Genomic DNA, 23,414 nt, shown 5'->3' with positions numbered 1-23,414 from the left:
AGACAACTTGAGGTAAACTTCAGAGAAATTGCCATTATAGCTCATGTATAGACAATCCTCATGCTTGTTATTCTGTGGGGATAGTAACAGGAGCTCAGGGGCATATGATTATTTGAGCAGCTGGAAAATGGAATTGACTCCCCAACAACTGCAAAACACAACTAACACCTTAACCAATTCTGTATGGCTGGAATGACAATATCGTTCCCTAAAAGTCAGAGTGTAACCCACCCTATGGGGTTAACTATGGACTTGTGAAGATAATGGATGACCCCACTTTCCTTATGATTGGATTGGAGGATGCATTTGGAGATACCCTTATCTCCTGAGACAAGTCTTCTACCACTTCCCAGTGATTTCTTGTAATTAGGGTATTATAAAGACTAGACCCAAAACAAAGAAGGCTTCTTGATGGTTTTATCCCTCTGCCATATTTGTCCTAGGAACTACCTCTATGGAGGTAAAATTGCAAAAAGAGGCTTTAGCCAAGCACACAACAGCCCTCCTGGTAGAGGAAGCATCAGACCTCACTATGGGACAGTCCCTGACAGTGATGACTCCACATCAGATCCAGAGTGTCTTAGAGACCAAAAACCACCAATGGATGATGGGAGGCTGACTTATTAAATACCAGGCTATGCTCTTTGATACACCTGAAATAATACTTAAAATTTGTCAGACTTTAAGCCCAGCTACTCTTGTGCCCAGGCCTGACCATCACATTCCCATGTTAGAACATGACTGTTCAGAGATTATTGATCTTGTTTATTCCAGCAGACCAGATTTAAAAGAGTCCCTATTGAAAACACGATGACAGTTGGTTTGCTGATGGCAGTTGTTTCATGGAAAAGGGGATAAGAAATGCTGGGTACACTATGAGTCAGTCTAACCCCAATTTTGAGGCCAAAGCCCTCCCGTCATATGCGTCTGCCCAAAAAGCAGAGTTAGGAGTGTTCACTCGTGCTTCACAATTAGCGAAGGGCCTCGAATAATATCTATACTAACTCTAAATATGTCTTCCTAGTCCTACAGGCCCATGGAGGAATTTGGAAGGAAAGAGGATTATTACGGAGCCATAACTCCCCAGTCAAATATGGGCCTGAAATTATGACTCTTCTTGAGACTGTAGGCCTACCTAAGGAGGGAGCTGTAGTTCCCCTCAAAGGACATCAAAAGGATATGACTTTAGAATCTAAAGGCAACAATTTAGCAGATATACAGCTAAGCAGGCAGCACAAAATCAACAAACTGAATTCTTATGCCAGTCTTAATTCCAATAAAGCCCGTAACTCCTGTCTATTCAGATCAAGAAATTCACAGAGCCCAGGAATGAGGATATACAAAATAAGCACAGGACTGGCTTCTTAATAAGGAGAGAAAATCCTTTATACCCACAAATAACCAATGAAAGGTAATACAAGGTTTATAGCAAGCTATCCATTTGGGTAAAAAGGCCCTGGAACAAATGGTTTAAAATATCTCTGGTGGAATTAGCTTAACCACTACCATTAAACAGGTCAATCATGTGCTATCTGCAGCAAGCAAATCCTAGAGTGAGACTTGCCCCGGCCCTCTTTTAGGGTCAGTCGGAAGGCAGGGATGTATCCTGCAGAGGAATGGCAATTAGATTTTATGCAAATACCACCTTGTAAAGAATATAAGTACTTACTGGTTTATGTAGACACCTTTCCTGGATGGATTGAGGCCTCTCCTTATAAGACAGGAAAGACCACTGAGGTGACAAAAATTTGCTAAAAGAAATTGTCCCTAGATTTGGACTCCGTTGGTCCCTACAATGTGATAACAGACCATCTTTTATCATACAAACAACTCAGCAAATAGAGCAGGCCTTAACAACTGATTACTATTTACATTGGGCCTAGCATCCACAGTCCTCTGGAAAGGAGGATCCAAAACCAAGTAGCCCTTGGTATCCTGACTGCCGCTCAAGGAGGACCAGAATTGGATGGCTGGCTCCTAATGGGAACCAGTGACTATGTGGTTTTGACTCATGGCAGTGGCTTCCCCCAGGCTGGATAGGCCACTGTACTCTGGGTTTAGCCTGGAGGCATAGACATATTATTAAAACCCATCCAACCTTGCAAATTTAAAACCAGGGCGGTGGGGTGTGGTGCCTGGGTGGCTCAGTGGAGTAAGCCTCTGCCTTGGGCTCCAGTCATGATCTCAGGGTCCTGGGATCAAGCCCCGCATCAGGCTCTCTACTCAGCAGGGAGCCTGCTTCCCCCTCTCTTTCTTTGCCTGCCTCTGCCTACTTGTGATCTGTCAAATACATAAATAAAAATCTAGAAAGAAAGAAAGAAAGAAAGAAAGAAAGAAAGAAAGACAGACAACAGTGGATATGTTCTGTTTCATTGGTATGAACATCTAGTGTTCAAACAAACCTCATCAAACTCAGAGGGAACAAACCTCTTTGATACTGGAGGATGTCATTTGGCGCATGGAAGCACTTGATAAGTACACAGTCAAAGCCCTAAAAGACATTCAAAATAGCATTTCCCTATTAAATGCTGAAGTAACATGCATGCATAAAACAGATTTACAAACTAGAATGGCATTAGATGTTTTAATTGCTGAACAAGGTAGAACTTGTGCTATCATAATAACACTCCAGATTATCACAAAAAACATTTCTGGGTTTCTAACTGACATGAATACTCAAATTGGCACTTAAAAGGATCCCTCTCTTTCTTTAAATGATTGGTTGAACCCCTGGACTCCAAGAGGATTTTTGCCAACTATCAAAGGACTTTTATTTGGGCTTCTTTTTTCTTTTTGTTATTCTAATCATGTTTGCTGTTTTCTCCCATGTCTCCCCACCTGGTGCAGAGACCCCTTTCCTGCCATAACTCAAGCCAACAGATGCTCCTTTCCACTTGGGAAGATCCAGCATGTGGTCTCCCTTGAATTCAGCTGCCTCTGCCTTTCATAATTCCTATATGTATAAACCCCCAACTGACCAATGTTGACCCACAGATAGGGATGTCTCCATCCCCATATTCATCAGAAGAAAGCTACAGAAGATAAGACCTTCCACCCTCAGAAACCTTAAAGATTTAAGGGTCAAAATTATTCAGGGGGAAATGATGTGGGAAACAAGCAAAAGAAAAATTAAATTTCCTGGGGCACCCAGGTGGCTCAGTGGATTAAGTCTCTGCCTTCTACTCCGGTCATGATCTCAGGGTCCTAAGATCAAGCCCCATGTCTGGCTCTCTGCTCAGCGGGGAGCCTGTTTCCTCCTCTCTCTCTGTCTGCCTCTCTGCCTACTTGTGATCTCACTCTCTGTCAAATAAATAAATAAAATCTTTTTAAAAACTAAATTTCCTTACTACTTACAGCCTATTGACAAGTCCTTGAAACAGGCAGAGTGACCTTCCTCGGGGAGCTTAATGGCCTCAATGTTGACACTTTGCTAAGGGCAAAAGGAAATTTTTGCCTGACCCCTCCTCCACCCCCTCCACCCAATCTTCCGCACCCCTGCCCCAGGATCCTGTGAGTCTACTTTAAACGTATAGAAATTCCTTTGGAAAACTTCCTTTGTCTCTACCCAAGAGACATGTTAGCAATCATCCTCCAAGCATATGGCCCACTGATACACATCTGAACGATCTCATGATTGAGTTTTTACTTAACAGTAATAAATGACCTTTTCCAAATAACAGCTAGCTCACTCAGGGTCCTGGAGACCTTATTTCCAAACTACCTTGGAGGTTTGTGCTTTCTCTAATCCCCTTCCAACTTAAAAATATAGAACTGGCCACTTTCTCACGACCCCAGTGCACCTCTTTCTGCCCATGGGTCCAGTCCCTGTGCTTTAATAAAACCACCTTTTTGTGCTGAAGACATTCTCAAGAATTCTCTCTTGACAATTTGCTCTGAACCCCAATATTTCCACACCACAAGAGACCCAAGGCTTTAGCTAAAGTGGTTAAGAGGCATATAAGATTTTTCCTTTTTTTTTTTTTTTTTTTTTTGTTCTGTGTCCTAAGAGCTTGGCTTTGTGACCCATGAGAATATTCTCTTTGGTCTCCATCATTTGAAGGATGTGTTTACCAGGGTACACCTTGGTGGCTAGCTGAAAAGACTAGAGATCGAACTCCGACTCTCTCTCTCTCCCCCTGACCTTTCATCCTGGGCCTTTCCACCTCTCAGTGGTGTTCGCCATGAGAGCATGTCTAGACCATAGGAACCTTCATCCTCTCAACCTTCATTGCTTATAAATGCTGGGAAGTCCCATTTCAATAGCACCTGCCTAGTATCACATATGAGTGGCCTGTGACTGGAGGACTCTTATGATTCCGTAAGAGACTGAGATGCCTAAATTATAACCATAACCGCTATTTCTGCTTCTGTACCTTCACTTGCTAACCCATGAGGAGATGGAAAATTACCAGCAAACTTTCTAAAGGCACTCTGTAACCACACAACCCCCGCCCAGAATCGAACCTAGCAGAGTGGCCACTCCCAGACCCCCACTGGGCTCTGGGCCGGGAGATAACAGCCATCTGGAGCCAGAGAAACCCCCACCCAGAATTGGACGTGACAAAGTGACTGCTCCCGGATCCCCCACCCAGCTTTGGGTACGGGAGATAATAACCATCTGGCACCCCGCGGCTTGACAGGGAGACCCTGGCCAATCCTGAGGTGACACATACCCTAGAGGTGCCAACCAAGCAGTTTGAAAAAAGACAGCCCTTTGACCTAACCAATAATCTGTTCCCAGCCATTTCCCGCTCTGTAGGGCGCCAGTCATATTATAGAGTTGCTGTTTGATTTTCCCGCGGTATGTAGTGATTTGTTAAGAGATACTATGATGTATGCTAAGTCCCTGCCTCCCCAAAAATAGTGTATAAAAAGTGCTGTGATCCTGAGCTCAGGACTCTTAGTGTCACCGGCAACGAGTGCGCGGAGGTCCGGGTTCGAACTCGTAATAAACAACCCTTGCTGTTTGGCTTTGACTCTGGACTCTGGTGGTCATCTTTGGGGGGGAGGGGGGTCTCGGAATTTGGGCACAACAAGACCAGACACCATCCTTACTGCCTGTGCAGTGAAGACCTTTTCTTTCTCAGACTAATCTTGGGAGTAAATTTTGGATCATGGCGGCTGCACCATCTATGCCCTCTTTGAATGACACTTGTGTCTTTGGTTAAGCCATTAAAAGGTGTATTGGTTTGAGTTGCTATTAATAGATCCTACTCCTCAATGGCCAAGTGATGGATTCTTTAAATTGGCTCCCTTTAGAAGAAAAATATTTTTTATAGAGAGCTCCCAATTGTCTTATTAGTATAACAGCTAACCTTAGGGAGTCCTTTGACAAGATGCAAGAACAGAAATTAGACTTAGCACAAAAATAAATTCGCACATCCAATGCAAATTTTCCTAAAATCTGCCTGTTTTAACTTCCCTTTCCCTACAAGATGTCCAGGGAGCATCCAGCCTATTCTCTGGGTTCAAGGTATGAAAGTTACTTATATAAATGCTGAATGCCAGGAAATGAACTTAATAAAAGTACCCAAGGTTGGCAGTGAGGCTGGCTTTGATCCTACATCCCTGGGCTAGAAGTATAAGCAGGATCTGCCAGCTTTAGGCATTCCTGTGCCATGTCCTAGGTGTGTCCTAGATCCCCCACTGCAGAAGAATTATTTTGCCTGGACAGCAGCAGATCTTTTAAATTATAAAGACTTTCCCCCACCCCCTCCTCAGAAAATCCTACCAAAGTTAGAGAGGAATTGGTTGATGACTATTCATAACCTCCCTTCCACAGAGGAAACAGGACCAACATTTCTCTGTAGCCCTCCTACAAATGACCTCAAAAAGCTAATATTCAGGGAATAATAGAAGCCAAGGTTAAATTTTGTACCCAGAAAAAAGGCTTTTGTTGAAATGCTTTATATAGACTCTACAAAGGCATAAGTCTTTTGATTCCCATTTTACTTAAAAATCCCCTGATATAAAGAAGCAAATTTAGTTTAAAAAGCAGGCCAGTCCCTTGATATTCAGGCTGTAATCCAGTTCTTTGGGGGAATTAGAAACAACTGTCTTTGTCTTACAAAGCTCTACAAAACCAGAAATGCAACTCTAAAAATAAAAGTCAAAGCCCACCCATCTTTACTAATCCCTAAAACTTGCCTCTTCCTCTCAAAAGGATCGTAGATATAGACACAATATCAGAACAAAATTCCCCTGTATTAAAAAAAGGGGGGGTAAATTTTTGATAGCAATTTCCCTGAAATTTGAGGGGGGAAAACATTTTTCATTCTTTCTCTGTCCCTTGAAATTGTAAATATTATCATGTCTTTGTAAGGTAAATACAGCCCACTGTCACCTGAGACTGAAGGAAAAAAGGGAGGGAGGAAGGCTTTTTGAAATAAAAACTGCTAAAATGGCTCTTGTGCCCAGCCTCCAGCATCTCTGATAATAGGCAGATATGCACCCAATCTCTACCTCGGAAAATTTTTGGATATTTACTCTGTGCCTTTGTGATGCAAATCTTCTACTCCCATCTTTCCTGGGACCTAAGAGCCATTCTTTGAAATACAAAAATAAGAGAGTTTTTCATCAGGGGGGAAAAAAAAATAGAGGGAGGTATTTAAAAATTGGGTCTTCCTGTCCTCTCCACAAATATTAGTAAAAATAAAAGCTCTAAGATTTTGTTTCCATCTGAATGTGTGTCCATATGTGTTGTAAATATGAGCTATTTTCTCTACCTCCAGGTGGTATTGCTAAAATTAATTTACCAAAGAGCTCTTTTAGTTGAAGGCAAGCATTTGTAAAACTTGGACATTCTAAAACTCAGAGAGAGAAACTAACCCAAATGTTTTTCCGGTTCACATGATCTGGGAAAATATTCAGTATTAAAAAGCCTATTTGAAGTTGTTTATCTAATTAAAATAAACATATCTTTAGAGTTATCAGCATTAAATGTAAAACTTTTATTCTGCCTATATTTACTGAAAATCAAATAAGTTCATGCTACATCTCTACTGCAAAATTTGTCAAAAGAAAAAAATATCTTCAAATAATCATTGACTTTATCTAATGCCTCATGATGTTTTGTGGGTAATCTAAACACAATTGTTAAGAACAAGTAGATTAAATGGATGTAAAAAGAGAAAAGGTTTGTAGGTAAACTTTTAAATAGCTTCCAAAATCTTTAATAAGTTGAAACTTAACAAAAGTTTTGCTAAGTTAAATGACACATTGCTAAATTTGTTAAATATCTAGATCATTTCCAAACAAGAAAAAATAATAAAAGATTAAGTATTTAGTTTTGCTTAATTACAGAGAAACTAACGATAAATTCAGGTCTGCTAGTAAACATGGTTTGTGCTTTATTGAAGGGTTGTACTATGAAAAACACACACTTCTAAAAATTTTAAAATGTATTCATAAATTTGCCAACCTAAAGAAGACTGGTATAACAGTTCACAAATTGCTTACTACTTAGATTTCTTTAGAAATTAAGATTTCTAAGAGAAAATTTTTAATAAATATAATTAAGACTACTGAAAATAATAAAGGAAATAACTTTGTATGCAAGGAAAGTAAGATGTGTGTCTGGGGATAAAAAAAAGAAGAAGAAGAAGAAGCATGAGGAATGGGAAAACATTTTTGTTGAGGGAAAATAAAGTAATTTTGTCCTAAAGTGAGGCTGGTTATTTAAAGAAGGAAGACTTAGGACAAAATCCGAGTGTAAAAATGTTACAGGTTTATGGAAAAGAAATCTGGAAAGGAATTTTATGTGTCATTAGTACTGGCTAAGATTAGAGTCGATTTAAGTAAATAGATGAGTTTTAATATTAAAAATATACTGACGCAAAATCAAAATTTTGTCTTTCTCTTTGATAAAAGGACAAAGTTTTCTTGAACTATTGGTCTGCTCTTAATAAGAAGTGGCAAACAAAAGTTTTTCTTCACCTTTAAAGTTACCTGCCTAGAAAACAAGCATTCTGTGTTTTCCCAAAATAATTTCCTACATTTATCAAGTCTGATTACTTAAGAAAACTGAGTGCTAATATTTAAAAGGCTAAATTTTGCTTACAACTATTTAACCTTTTGTATTTGAAATCTTCTATTGTCAATTTGGTTAAATACATAATAAAATAATGTTTCATAATAATTATGATCCCAAAATGAAATTCTAAAATTAAATCTTTTGACCAGAGCACTCCTGGAACATTTCAAGGATTTTGTAAGAAATTAAATTAAGTAGGCTTATTTGGCATGTTAGATTAGATGGGAAGCATTGTCAAATAAGTGTTACTAAACCCTCTTGGGTTATATTTATATAGATATTTTATTAAACTAAGTGTTCTAAAAATTGTATGAAACTCCTAGAAATCCGATGTCCTAGTATGTTATCTTAGAGTGTTGTGTGTCACAGAAATAACCAAATTTCTCTGTCCATTGCATTGTAATGAAGTCTAATCAGATCTTTAACCCTGGTCATTTGTAAGTCTTTTCATTTAAAGTTACTGTTTCATTTCAATGCTGTTGCCAATGTATTTCATCTTAAGTGAGACTGAGAAAAAAATTCTGAGTACGGATTTTTGATAACCTTAAAATCGTAAAACTGAACTAGGTAAGAATTTCCAAAACTAGTGGTAAAACTGGAATCAAAGAATTAACAACTTGGGGACTGAATAAGAAGACAACTATCATTTTTATGACTTTTTGTTTACATCATTGTTGACATTTTTAAATATTTTGTTTTTCCACATTTCAGGAAACTTTTTCTCTTAAGCTGACTCACCTATAGCAGTGTGAGAAATTATACCTTTGTAATCAGAATTGAAACATTTATCTTTTCCTCCCTACCCTGTCCTTCCAGAATTTAAAAGCTCTCAGTGAGTGTTCTTTATATTTTCATGGCAATATATTTACTTGCATAAGTTTACTAAGAAACTGTTCTCCTTGTAACAAGATACAAGGAAATCGGAAACATTGGTTATATTACCAAGACTTTGAAATTTCGTATTTGAGGGAGACATACATAGACCAGACATAGATATGACCCCACAACTTTAAGGAACTAAGGCTGACTTTATGGAGGCAATAAAGTCCCTTGGAAATATCAGCCTGGTACCTTGCTTTCAGAGTTCCCAGCAGGCTATTTGGTGAGTAAAGTCATTTTGTGGCAGGTACAGGATCCTCAGGATATTTGGGGGACCTCAAGAAGAGAGGAATTAACCCAAGTCCACAAGTATTGCAGGCAAAGTCTGATGACAATATATGACTTAGTCTCTAGCCTCAAAAGATTAAGAATTCAATCTAGATACCTCATGAAAACTTACAGCAAAGCAAGTTTTTATTTTTTATTTATTTAAGTAATCTCTGCAACCCCTATGGGACTCAAACCCATGATCCCGAGATCAAGAGTTGTACAGTCTACCAACTGAGCCAGCCAGGTGCCCCAAAGCAGGTTTTGTTTTGTTTTGCTTTGTTTTTTAAGGTTTATTTATTTATTTGACAGAGAGAGATAGAGAGATCACAAGTAGGCAGAGAGGAAGACAGAGAGAGAGGGGGAAATAGGCTCCCTGCTAAGCAGGGAGTCTGATGCGGGGCTCAATCCCAGGACCTTGAGATCATGACCTGAGCAAAAGGCAGAGGCTAAACCCACTGAGTTCCCCAGGTGCCTGCAAGGCAGGTTTTTAAAAAGCCTTTGTGGCCAACTGCTATTCTTGCTGCACTTAGGTAAATAATCAGGTCAATTGTTTTTTGTTTGTTTGTTTGCTTGCTTGTTTTTGAAACTAGACTTATTTTGCAAACAAATTATTAGTCTGGCTAAAGTCTTTGGTAGAAATCGGGGTGACTGTAGAGAGAAAATAGGTTTCAACAACAGACCTGAGCAAATATAGATTCTGATACTGTACAATATAAACTAGACCAGAACCTGATTTCTTCCAGTGTCCTCCAATACCTGGCTACAACCCTTCAAAGTAAAGTTTTTTATTTTTCTCCCATATCCTCAGTTAGATTCATTTGAGAACTAAAATGCCCTTTGTCCTGAAGCCCTGCAAACTAAGTACAAACAACTTGATATAAACTTCAGAGAAATCACCACAACAGCTCACATATAGGCAATCTTCATGCCTGCTGCTTTGTGGGCAAAAATATCACCAAAGACATTCAAACTACAAACCAGGAAAATCTGTCACTGGCTGCTGTCACACTATTTGAAGATGCTTCAAGCTTGACATCTAGAAATTTTCTCTCAAGAGAAATTTTCCCTCAGAATTCAGAAACTGGTTTATAACTTGATTCAATCATTAACCATTGTTTTTTGTTTGTTTTCATTGAAATGCCTCTTATTTAATACCTCATTGCTTGAACCATAGGCCTAACTTTGAGGACACACCTCAAATACCTCCTCCTGAAATGATTTTAACTAACCTGATCTATTGCTGAGACTGGTTCAGTGAGCTTAGACAATCTACAGGCTCAACTTTTAGAAATGCCAGGAAAGTTTCAGAGGATGGAACTGCAGACTGCCCCAAGATGGGCCACTTTGGCTTAAACATTATTTTGAGTTAAAAGCAGTTAAAACCCAGCAGATTCAGAAAAAGCTCTTTATCTCCCCCTCAACTCCCTGCTTCTACCCAGAAGAGAGCTAGAGGGGAGATTCCTCTTTACCTAAGAAACTTATTTGCATAATGGGGCAATCTTTGCTTTCCAAACATCTCCTTTCACCCTTCTGCTAATGACTCCCCCAATCTTTTGTATCCTCAGACTCCTAGCCCCCTCCTTAGCTCATATAAGTCTCATGTTGCCTCACTGTCTTTGGAATTCCATGTCTGTGGATTCCCCATATGTATAAAACTGTTACATTAATCTCCCATTAATCTGTCTTTTCTCAATTTGATGATGAGTCCAGCTAGAACAACTTTGAAGAGCAGAGGAAATTCTTCATGTCCTCCACAGCCTCCACCACAGACTTCTACCATATCACTAGTAACTCTTTATACATTTCACTTACTTCCCTGTCTGTCTTCTTCTGGGACTTAGAAAGTATTTTATTTGCTTTTCATTCATAGGACTTGACCCATAGTAAGTACTAAATAAATGTTAGCAGGTGAAATCTCCCTTCAGACACCATAGGGCATATATATCCCTTTTCCTGCTTCCTACTTAGGGCCCTTTTGGGAGCTGTCTATGGCCAGGCTGCTGGTTTTCATTGTGTGAAAGTGGATGAGGTAGTCTGACCTCTGCTATCAATAGCTATGGTCAAGAATGTTTTGCTGACACCTAAGGCCCAGTATCCCAGTGTTCCCAAAGCTCTGTGCCACTTCTGGGATCACCAGATAAAACACAGAATGCCCAGTTAAACCTGAATTTCAGATAAACAATGAACACTGTTTTAGTATAAGTATATCCCATTCTGTTGTAGGGAGGGAAATTTTATCACCCCAAGATATGTCTTTTTCACACATTGATTATTCTAATTTGGTTATTTTTAATAAACTGTGGGCACAAGAGAAGCTCTGAAAAACAAGTAGAAGTTACCTTTTTGTAAGAGATATTTATATGTATAAGGGAAAAATCTTGATTTGTAAGGGTGTATCCTTCAGTACCAGGAAGAAGGAGGTGACTATAAATATTCTAGAAACTGTTATCAATGGAGAAAGCAGGGACTTAAATCTGCATAATAACCTTATACTTGACTACTATGCTTTTCCTGGTAACTTAGAGCTGACTCCCCACACACAACATCTTTTGTCTTTAGCTGGAGATAGTATTTCAGGGGTAGCTTCAGCCTTTTCAGGGTGTTAGTTTCCCTGGATCTCTCCCAGGTATATAGGAGGCATACATGTTATTAAACTTCAGTTTTTACTTTCTCCTGTTAATCTGTCTTAAGTCGATTTGATTCTTAGACCAGCTAGAAGAACCTTAAAAAGCAGAGGAAAAATTTTCCTCCCTGACACATAGCCCCAAAATGTATTTGTTGTGTGTGTATAAATATATATATATCCATAGTTTATATATATTTATTGATTATATATATCCTAAAAAACATATTCTGCAGTTCAACTTTAACTGGGTGTCCTGGATTTCTATTTGTTAATCTGGCAAACCTGCTTCCCACCAAAGGGAAGTGGCTTCTCTCTAATGCTGAAGGCATGTGAACCCTAAAGAAACCCACCCAGCTGAGGCTGCCATGCCATCTTGATGGGCTTCCTGAAAGCTGGACTGAATGACCAAGTAAAAACACAAGATGGGCCAAAGCTCAAAAGTGTGAGCTGTGTGGGCTTCTTCCACTGCTCCTCATGTGCTACCACTACTTTACCAAAGTTGCTAGAGAATAACTTTTTTCACTTACTGTAGGTGGGCCCTATCTCTCCTCCATGCTCAGATGCAAATCCATGGAAATTAGGCCAAAGGAAAAATCTGAAAAACTGCAACTACAGCATGTTTAGAATTGTCTCTGCCCCACTCCCACTGAGGGGCAGGGATCAGACCACGCTTCAGGCCTCATCAGGTACCTGTTCTTTCCCAAGAGGATCTTGGCTCTCCCACACAAATGGATTCCAGGTGATCTGCCCCAACATTCTCCTGGCCACAGACCATATGTGACAGGTGAGGGCAGGACAGCATACACAGGGCAGTTTATCACATGACTAGTTCATTTTCCTTGACTTTGAGATTTCATTAGTTAGAAAAGGTGAGAAAAATCTGTCCCTTAGGAGCAGGGTCATGCAGAAGGGTTGACAAAGAACTTCTCCCCCACACCTCATTAGATATACAGGGGTGGGGGGGAAGAAAGGGGGAAATGTGTTATTAGAAGGAAACTGTGTTATTAGATAAAATGATATAAAGTGGTGGTTGTGTCCATAACTTGGAACAAATTGTGGCAGCCATGCGCAGATTGAGTTCCTAAAAAATCAGACCTGAGAACCTGAATGGGTGGGAAAGGTAAAAAGAAAGGGAGAATTTTATGCATTTTAATATGATAAGCTCCTTTCCTGCTTCAGCATGTTGTCGGTGTTTTCCCAGGGAAGGGAGAATCTCCAAAATGAAAGGGTTCACCCACCTTTTACTCAGAGGTCTTCCCACTCTTCCCCTGGTGGGGTTAGTTTTCAAAAAGAAGAGACCACTTAACAAAGCTACTAAACAGTCCTGAAAACCCCCCATAGCCGCTGCTGCCTCAGAAATGACAGGTGCACCTTTTATGAGCCACATCTTATACCAAATGTCCACATCTTATGCCAAGTGCCAAATGCATAGAAATTCCTCTTTGGCTGCCTCTCTTCACAGTACTACCACCCACTAATATATTAGTCCTATCAGATCTGGCCCATTCCTTAGAGTTACTTTCCCATTCAATGTCCTGCTCTTCTCCCCTTCCTACTTCTTGACCCATATATTCAGGTGAGAATGATCAAATCAGAATTCCTTGCTGGGCTGGGACATGTGCCTCCAGCTGAGAGGGACCCACTTTGCATTTTTTAAAACTGCCAGGTTGTATTTAGGTATTTCATGGGAAGCCTGCTCTAAAGTGTATGTGGGCCAGCATCAAGGAGTAGAGTGAACAGCTAGCTTCGTTGCCATGGCAGTGAAAGGAATTTTACTTGAATGGTGAAAAATATGACTCCAAACAATTGCTAGGTGCAACATTCATATTTCCTTTTGTTTTATTTATTTATTTATTTATTTATTTATTTACTGTTATTTTGTTGAGAACCACTAGAAAAGGAGTAGGGAGTGGGGCTAAAAGTTCTAACCAGAATGCTGAGTCCCAGTGATTTCCCTGGATAAATCAGGTTGCAGAAATACAGCAATTTTCTCATTGCTGCAGCATCTCAGATATACTAAAACAGCAAAGTTCATTGAATGTCTATTTTGGAGCAGGACTAGGGGGGAGATGGAAAGAAATAAAGACAAAAAGATCCAATCCACATCCTCCAGGAGTTTATAAGCTAATAAGAGAACCAGGCATGAAGATATGGACATACCTTGGATCAATGTTTATTACATAGTCTGTTCAAAGTGTGGCAGTAATGCATCTCTGAGACCCTTTGGGGGGTTTGAAAGGTCCACTATTTTCATAATCATGCTAAGACATCATTTGCTTTTTTTCTTATTCTTTCATAAGTTTTCTAGAAGCTACAGGATGTGTGATAATACAAAGCATAATACATGTATACTTATATATTCTTGAATTGAAAAAAGTTCTCAGTCTTGGGTGACTGGCTAGCTCAGTTGGTAGAGCATGGAACATTGATCTCAGGGTTATGAGTTCAAGCCCCATATTAGGCACAGAGCTTACTTTAAAAAAAAAAAAAATCTCAGTCCTAATTTCTTTTAAAGGAGCCTCCACTAATTAAAAAAAAAAAGTTTAAGTAATCTCTACACCCAACATGGGGCTTGAACTCACAACCCCAAGATCAAAAGTCACATGCTCTACCAACTGAGCCAGCCAGGTGCCCCCTCATTCTCAATTTCTAATATATCAATATCAATAGTAAAACCACATATAGGCACACTTCGTCTTATTGCATTTTGTTTTATTTGCTTTGTAGATACTGTATTGTGTTGTGTTTTTAGATATTGTGTTTTTATAAACTGAAGGTTTATATCAACCCTGGATCAAGCAAGTCTACCAGCAACTTTGCTAACTTTGTGTCTTTGTGTTACACTTGGACAATTCTCACAATATTTCAGACTTTTTCATTATTATATTTGTTATGGTCTATGATAACTGATCTTCAATGTTACTGGTGTAATTGTTTTGGGGCTCCACACACTGTGCCTATCTAAGATGGCGAAATTAATAAATAGTGTTCCGACTCCTCACCAACTGGCTGTTCCCTCATCTCTCTCCCTTCCCTCAGGCCACCCTATTCCCTGAGATACAATATTGAAATTAGGCCAACCAATCACCCCCAGTGGCCTTTCAGGTGAAAGGAAAAAGTGAAAGGAAAAGTTACACATCTCTCACTCTAAATCAAAATCTAGAAATGATTAACCTTAGTGAAGAAGGTGAGTCAAAAGCCAAGGTAGGCTGAAAGCTGGTGTTCTTGTGTCAGCTAGTCCAGTTGTGAATTCAAAGGAAAAGTTCTTGAAGGAAATTATCAGTGCTGCTTTAGCTAATGCCCAAGTGATAAGAAAGTGAAACGGCCTTATTACTGATATGAGTGGTCTGGATGGAAGTTCAAACAGCCATAACCTTCCCTTAAGCCAAAGCCTGATCCAGAGCAGGGCCCTACGTCTCTTCAATTCCATAAAGGCTGAGAGGTGAGGAAGCTGCAGAAGAGGCAGAGGTTAGTTCATGAAGTTTAAGGAAAGAAGCCATCTCCATAACCTAAAAGTTCAAGGGGAAGCAGCAAGTTATCCAGAAGATCGAGCTAGGATAATTACTGATGGCTACAGTAAATAACAGATTTCTGTGTAGACAAAACAGCTTTCTATCTGAAGAAGATTCGCAGCTAAAAAGGAAAAGTCAATGCCTGGCTTCAAAGCTTCGAAGGACAAACGAACTATTTTGTTAAGGGCTAATGCAGCTGGTGACTTTAAGTTGAAGCCAGTGCTCATTTACCATTCTGAAAATCCTAGGGTCCTTAAGAATGATGCTAAATCTACTGTGCCTGTGCACTAGCTCTAACAACAAAGCCTGGATGATAGCTCACCCACTTACAGAATATTTTAAGTCCACTGTTGAAACCTACTACTCAGAAAAAAGAAATCATTTTCAAAATATTACTATCCATTGACAATACACCTTGTCACCCAAGGGGCTCTTATAGAGATGTAGAATTAGATTAATGCTGTTTTCATGCTTGCTAACACGACATCCATTCTGCAGCCCATGGATCAAGGAGTAATTTTGACTTTCAAGTGTTTTTACTTAAGAAATACATTTTGGGATACCTAGGTAGCTCAGTCTGTTTAAGCATCTGCCTTTGGCTCAGATCATGATCTTAGGGTCCTAGAATCAAGCCCCACATTGGACTCCCTGCTCAGCAGGGAGCCTGCTTCTCCCTTTCCCTCTGTCCTTCCTCCTGCCCATGCTGTCTCTGACTCTCTCCCCCTCTCTCTCTTAAATAAATAATTTTTTAATGAAATACATTTCATAAAGTTATAGCTGCCATAGATAATGACTTCTCTGATGAATCTAGGCAAAGTAAATTGAAAGCCTCCCGGAAAGAATTCACCATTCTAGTGCCATTAAGAACATTCATGATTCATGGAGAGAGGTTCAAATATTAACACTAACAGGAATTGGGAAGAAGGCGATTCTGACACTCATGGATGACTTTGAGGCGTTCAAGACTTTAGTGGAGGAAGTACAGCAGATGTGGTGGAAATAGCAAGAGAACCAGAATTAGCAGTGGAGCCTGAAGGGACGGGTGAATTGCTTCAATCTCATGAGAATACTTAATGGAGGAAGAGTTGCTTGTTATGCGGGAGCAAAGAAAGTGGTTTCATAAGAAGCAATCTATTCCTGGTGCTGTGAAGATTTTTGAAATAACAACAAAATATTTGGAATATTGCATAAACTTAGTTGATAAAGCAGCAGCAGGGTTTGAGAGTCTTGATTCCCAAGTTTTGAAGGAAGTTCTACTTCTTTCTGTAGTATTATATGCTACAGAGAAGTCATTCACAAAAAAAGGAGTCAATCAACGTGACGATCTTTACAGTTGTCTTATTTGAAGAAATTGCCACAGCCACCCAACCACCAGCAACTACCACCCTGACCCCTCAGCGGCCATCCACATTGAGGGAAAACCCTCCACCAGCAAAAAGATGAAAACTAGCAAAAAACGCAGAGGATGGTTAGCATTTTTCAGCAATAAAGAACTTAATTAAAGTATAGATATTTTAAAGACATCATGTTATTGCACACTAAATAGATTACAGTATAATGTAAACATAGCTTTTACATGCACTGGGAAACCAAAAACCTCATTGGACTCACATTATTGTAATACTTGCTTTTTGGTGGGGGTCTGGAATTGAACCTGTAGTATCTCCAAGATCTGCCTCTAGACAAAAATGGAGAGCCTCGGTAATTTTTATAGATTGTAAAGGGATCCCAAGACCAAAAATTTGGAGAACTGCTAAAACTTCATATATCATCTACCATTACATGGTGTCCTCATTTCTCACAAACGCATTTTACCGGATAAAAACTGTTTCATAGAGTTCATGAAAATTACTTTATTGAATGCTTTTTCTGTATCCTTTTTCTCTAGCACAATAGCTAATTATTAAACTGTCTGTGTTTTCTTTTGTGCCTTTTTATGTCTACGTGGGTCTTTTGAGCAGCACAATGTGGACTTCATTTTTTTAGTTCAGCCAAAAATCAGCAATAGTTGATCGATTTGTTTTATGTTTTATCACCTGCAGTTTTATCTTTATTTAAAAAAAAAAAGATTTTATTTATTTATTTGAGAGAGAGACAGTGAGAGAGCATGAGAGGTGAGAAGGTCAGAGAGAAAAGCAGACTCCCCATGGAGCTGGGATCCCGGTGCGGGACTCTATCCCAGGACTCCAGGATCCTGACCTGAGCCGAAGACAGTTGCTTAACCAACAGAGCCACCCAGACACCCTGCAGTTTTATCTTTTATCTTTACTCTTGTTTTCCTTAAATATGCTTTCTTTAGTGCATCTTAAAGTCCTTTTTTTAAAAAAGATTTTATTTATTTATTCCACAGACAGAGACAGTGAGAGAGGGAAGACAAGCAGGGGGAGTGGGAGAGGGAGAAGCAGGGTTCTCACTGAGCAGGGAGCCTGAGGCAGGGCTGGATCCCAGGACCCTGGGATCATGACCTGAGCCAAAGGCAGAGGCTTAACCCACTGAGCCACCCAGGCACCCCTCTATCTTTCTCACCATTTCAGCAGCATCATATTTTAAAGTAACTTTTCATTGTTTTCTATAATTTTTCTATTAATAGGATAGTACTAAGAAAGTGCAACTTTAAATTTCCTTCCGTCTGGAGATGAAAATGGAGTCTAGTCTGTAACAAGTCTTGGCAGCGTAAAGCCCTTTATAAAATTACGCATATATATCTTATAGTTCTGTCAGGATATAATGTAATTTCCCACTTGAATTTTCTTTCTTTCTTTCTTTCTTTCTTTCTTTCTTTCTTTCTTTCTTTCTTTCTTTCTTTCTTTCTTTTTTTTTCTATTTGGTCCTCCATAAACCTTGAGCTCTAGATAGCCCTCAACAGTTGTCAAATCTCCATTGTTTTCAGGAAGTGAACTTCACAGCTGTGAGCCTTTGTTGACAAATTATTTCATCTCCTCTGGGTCTTAAATTATTTCCCCTTACTCTGAAGTGAAAACTCAGTGCATGTTTCCATACACTGTACTTGGGCTTATAACTCAATTTCTCTTAATCTTGAGTGAATCCCCTGATCCCCACCCTTAACCCATATTCTTCCTCCCAAAACACGGGGACTTACTCTTATCCTAACATTTCCATGGTTTTCCCAACTCTAATTGTAATTTGAAGAATTCTATATTTGCTCAGTGATGGGAGAATTGTTATGTTTGGTTAGTTGGTTTGAAGTTGAAAAACTTAACAATAATATATCTTAAATTCTCTTTTTGAGGATAGTTGCTTACTGAATGCTTGCTACAAACATACCAAAGTGGTTATTTCTATATTTCTGTGGTTATTTCTATAATTCTAAATTACTAGGGGTTTCCCCCTCTGGCCCTTTGATTGTTACTAGATCAGTCTTTAGCTGGATGTGGGCTTTGCGGGCTAATTCTGCTTCAGCGGTGCCAGTTCTGTTTGCTCCTGGGCCAGATCCCCTCTTTCTTACTTCTTCATGTATATTGTTCCTCTGTAGCATTTACAAGACCCAATTTAATAGCGTAGTGCCTTGTTGTTTTGTTTTGGTTTGGTTTTTGGCACTCGCTATTTCTTCTTTTATTTGCTGTTAAAGTAATAAGTGTACGTTCCGTTGCACTTGCCTGAGAGTCTTGAACCGGTCTTGGGTTTCCCGCCATCTGGGTTCTGGCTGGCTTGCATTCCCCTTTGATGTTGTAATACTTGTTCATTGAACTTGAGTGTAGGGCTTATAGGAATTGTTTGCTTTTTTTCCCCCCCAAGATGTGCACATTATTTTCTTAAGCTGATTTTTCTGTTTTGTGCTGTTATTTTTAATTGCTTCCGACTGGGAGGCGGGGACAAGAGTGAGATTTGGCTTGAATTTGGCTTGAATTTGCTATTACTCACATTTCCCCAGAAGCCCCGCACATACTTTCTCTCTGCCTTTGACATACCACTTTTGAAAAGCCGTTGATTCTTGGCATAAATGGTGTTAAGGGAAGATGGGCCCTGGGTAGGGATGTTCAGGAATCCAGTTCTGTACAGTCATGAGCTTGGCCATCTGGAAGTCTCTTCTTGCTCAATGAAATGGAGTAAACATTGTCCATTATGAAATCCACCACACAGGCTGCCAGGGACGAATGGGATCCCACCCAAAGCCAATCGCTGCTCTGACAGGGAAATTGGCTAGCACTGCCTGAGACTACTCCAGCCTCCCCCGTCCCTGATGTCACAATTCAGAGGCTGCTGCCTGCCTAGGAGGTTGTAGAAAGCTCTGTAGGTTCTCTCTGTGTGTCCTACAGGGCTCCTCGGGCCAGGTATCTGTCTGATGGCTTTTATGAAAAAATATCTCCCCCCCATTCTGGGGTTCTTCTTGGCCTACTACTACTATTCCGCAAATGAGGAATTCAGACCAGGTAAGTACCAATGTATCTAATTTGGGAGGAATATATATAAAAACACAGGGGTGGCTGGAGGGTTTCTGAGGATCAGGATGAGTTCCTGAACCCCAGAGTTGCTGAACAAGAGGAAGCCTGAGATGGGACTGTATTTCTGTGTCTTCCAGACATGGAAGGATATGGGTAATAGCAGTGTGGGGAGGGGTAAGCATGTCACCAACAGACTGCCAAATAGTCCATGCTTTATTTGGCACCCTTAATGGAAAGCAGTTTCAAATTCCCTACAAAAAATGAGGGTAATTCCAAAATTTACAGCACAGGCAGATAATCGGGCTCTAAGGAGGGACTGATAAGTGGGAGACCAGAAAGGACTCTGGAGTTGATGACTAAATAGTAGTGAGGGAAAATCCCTGGAATTTCTATGAACACATGTGTTTTGATGACTTTTTGAGTCTTATTTCAATTGAGTAAAATTGGATAGTCCAGAAATGTCTGGAACTCCAGTGTCTTAGCTGAAGCCTCCGTCTATGGACATTTGTAAGAAAGAGAGCAAGAAGGCTTGTTTTGAGCAATCAAGCTAAGCCTCCGTTCTAAAGCATGTTTATGAAAGACTTGAACTGTTCCTTCATTGATTTTGCAGTTTGAGAAAAGTTGGTCTGGGCTCATAATCTTTAGACATTGAGGTAAGGTTGTCCACATCCAGAGTGGAAGGAAGACTGCCGCTGGCTTGGGTATGGCCCTCACTTCCTTTTGGGTTTCACAGAGATGCTCCAAGGAAAGAAAGTGATTGTCACAGGGGCCAGCAAGGGGATTGGAGAACAGATGGCCTATCATCTGGCAAAGATGGGAGCCCATGTGGTGGTGACAGCAAGGTCTAAAGAAACGCTAAAGAAGGTGAGGGTTCTGCACCCACAGACACATGTCACATACACATGCCAACACATAGAAACTGGCACACCCATCACAGGTACAAACACACACACATACACACACACAGGTTCAAACACCCACAGAAATATAAAGAGAATGCATTTAAGCTTTGATTCCTATACACACACACACACACACACACACACACACACATCTATCTCTCTCTTTCTATCTATCTACCTATCTATGTATCTATTCTCACAGACATGCCTATGCACACACATTTAGATCTGGGATCATGGATATATAGATATGTGCTCAGAGACCAAAATTCCAGTATCTACTCATGAATTCATATTCTCATCCCCATTCCGACTCTCGGACACATGCTTTCTCATATGCTCAGACTTACAAACCCAAGGATAGAAACATTCACAAACTTAGGGCTACTCACACAGAGACTAGCATCCACACCAAGAATGGATTCACATACCTCTATTCACAGAAACTCATAAGCACATGTCATGAACTTAAACCCCAGCACAGTGATGACTTCTTTACTTACACCGTCGGTGAAATACTTCCGACAGAGAGCCAAGATTGTGTCAGGTGGCACCTTCCATTCTTACCAAAACAGGGTTCTGAGCAACTTCCCATTTAAACCCCCATTACTTCAGAGATTGCCCCCGAAGTCTGCAGCCAAGACTGACACCATTGCTGCTATGTCCCCGCAGGTGGTATCCCACTGTCTGGAGCTTGGAGCAGCCTCAGCACACTACATTGCTGGCTCCATGGAGAACATGACCTTTGCAGAGCAATTTGTTGCCCAAGCTGGAAAGCTCATGGGTGAGGCCGCTTCTCCTCCCTCCTCTACTGGACTCTGTTCTCAGGGTCACCAGGGAGCTTTGGGGAGGGGGAGAATGGGAGGAAAGGTATCCCCCCCAGATGGTTTCTCTCAACACAGCCATCTCTTGCAGGGGGACTAGACATGCTTATTCTCAACCACATCACCAACACTTCTATGAATCTATTTAGTGGTGATATCCACCTCGTGCGCAGAAGCATGGAAGTCAACTTCCTCAGTTACGTGGTCCTGAGTGTTGCTGCTTTGCCCATGCTGAAGCAGAGCAATGGAAGCATTGTGGTCGTCTCCTCGAAGGCTGGTGAGTGGGGCTGAGACCCATATGGAAGGCAGGAGTGGGAGACGTGCCAGTGGTGGTGTTGGGGGCTCTGCAGTGAATGTGAAGTTTTATCCATTTCCATGCAGAGGAGTAATACTCTATAAACTAGAATTTTAAATGTTCACCGTGCAAAAGCAATCAATAAACCAGTCGATCGGTCAATCTTCCCAGTGATACTAAGCAAAAGCTGATTGACGGCTTGCTCCTGGGCATGAGGAAGTAGGCATCTGAGTATGAGGCTTGAGTGTGTCAATACAGTGGAAGCATGTGTGCTGAGTGAAAGAGACATTGTGAAGAACAAGTGGGACCATAAGAAATAAGGGGCTGTTCAAGGCAGTTGGGCTGCAAGGTCCCTGGAAAGAACAGAGAAAGAGCAGTAATTCAAACAAACTTGGTGGCTTGTGATCTACAAACAGAAGTCTAAAGGGACATAGAGAGACTGGGGGAGATACAGCTCACCTTGATCCTAAGGGAGAGAGACCTGGTCACGATGGATAGGATTTTGCTTCTGCCATAACCAAAAGCTATAGGCTGGTGAAGTTAGTTGATACAAAGGTAGAACTGAGAAGTGGAATATTTTAACATACATGTGTCTGGTACGCGGGTCAGGCTAAGGCAAAATGAAATGAAGAACAGAAACAAATACACTGTATTAGCAGATCTGCCTAAATTGGGAGTGTTCTTCAGAATCTGAACTTATTACCTTAAGAGTGCTATTGAAATACCAGGAGGGTAGGGAGAGATTGTGTACAGAGATATATTCATGAAGAGAACACTGTATGATCAAGAAAGGTCATTGACTCTTTGGATGGTGGTAGTATCAGACGTTATCCCCACAAAAGAGCTAGAGATTTTCCAGCTTCGGGAGTTTGTTCTGTCACGAGTCCAGGAGAGAAGTCCCACACCTACTTGTTGATTAGTCAGAAGGATGTGGCAAATACCAGGATTAAAATCTGCACTCTAAATGTGGTTCCTGGCAATGTAAAAACAAATAACCTGCAGACTTTGTAATTCTTAAGTATTTCACAAACTACTATGAGCTGTTACTGTAACTAAGAACACCATCGATGTTGTAAAGAATTTTATTTCCTGGACAGGAAAGGCCCGCATAGTGACGGGATAAAAGGGCAGTGTGTCTGTGCTACCCGCCAAACGGAGGGATTGATATGCATCCCTGCGCTTCCCAGACAACACAGACTCCGCACCCCTCCCCAGACACAGCCTCTCTCCAGGCTGAAAGGAAGGAGAGCTTCCGGATGCATACTGAGTGGGAGGGTGCTGGGCACATCCCCAATCCATCCGAGGGCATTGGCCAAAACCCTCACATCAGTCATGGTTTAGGTGGCTTTAATGATTTAAGTTGATTAAATAATATACCCATTCTAGGCAAAGAGTGTGCTTCATCTTTGCCTAGAGAAATTGAACTTTCTATAACACAGACAATGTCTTAGTGTTCTCAGAAGGAACAAGAATCCCTGTAGAAGTCCAAAGGCATGATGAAAGTCTGATAACCTCTGCTTCCACACATCTTCTACGCCTACCAAAAGTCGCTTCATAAAGCGTGTGGACTCAGAGATGGAAATCTAGTTGAACTACTACCCTTCACATCTGCTGTTTGTATAGCTCAAAGAGTTCAGTCTGTTTGCTTTGAAACATGTCTGTGAACTTGCA

General features: G+C 40.5%; 1 protein-coding gene and 1 non-coding gene across 6 annotated transcripts in view; one reads left to right on the top strand and one right to left on the bottom strand.

Annotated features, from left to right (window-relative positions):
• The window catches only part of HSD11B1 (hydroxysteroid 11-beta dehydrogenase 1), a 64,348-nt gene that overhangs the window by 17,231 nt on the left and 23,703 nt on the right, over nucleotides 1-23,414 (top strand). For 3 of the 5 annotated variants that reach the window (XM_059147073.1, XM_059147075.1, XM_059147076.1), the window contains 4 exons: nucleotides 19,597-19,710; nucleotides 20,456-20,586; nucleotides 21,297-21,408; nucleotides 21,540-21,725. In XM_059147073.1, coding sequence (XP_059003056.1) covers nucleotides 19,623-19,710; nucleotides 20,456-20,586; nucleotides 21,297-21,408; nucleotides 21,540-21,725 — 517 coding nt within the window. In that variant the 5' untranslated portion in view covers nucleotides 19,597-19,622. Of the gene's footprint in view, nucleotides 1-19,574; nucleotides 19,711-20,455; nucleotides 20,587-21,296; nucleotides 21,409-21,539; nucleotides 21,726-23,414 lie in introns of all 5 variants that reach the window. The other 2 variants (XM_059147074.1, XM_059147077.1) reach the window with 2 other exon arrangements.
• Nucleotides 14,365-14,437, bottom strand: TRNAK-UUU (transfer RNA lysine (anticodon UUU)). The gene has a single exon. It is a non-coding gene; the product is annotated as a tRNA-Lys (tRNA).

The sequence above is a fragment of the Mustela lutreola genome, chromosome 14 (genome assembly GCF_030435805.1).
Source record: "Mustela lutreola isolate mMusLut2 chromosome 14, mMusLut2.pri, whole genome shotgun sequence".
Lineage (NCBI taxonomy): Eukaryota > Metazoa > Chordata > Mammalia > Carnivora > Mustelidae > Mustela > Mustela lutreola.
The sequence above is the reverse complement of the archived record's forward strand: the minus strand, read 5'-3'. Positions and strand labels throughout refer to the sequence as shown.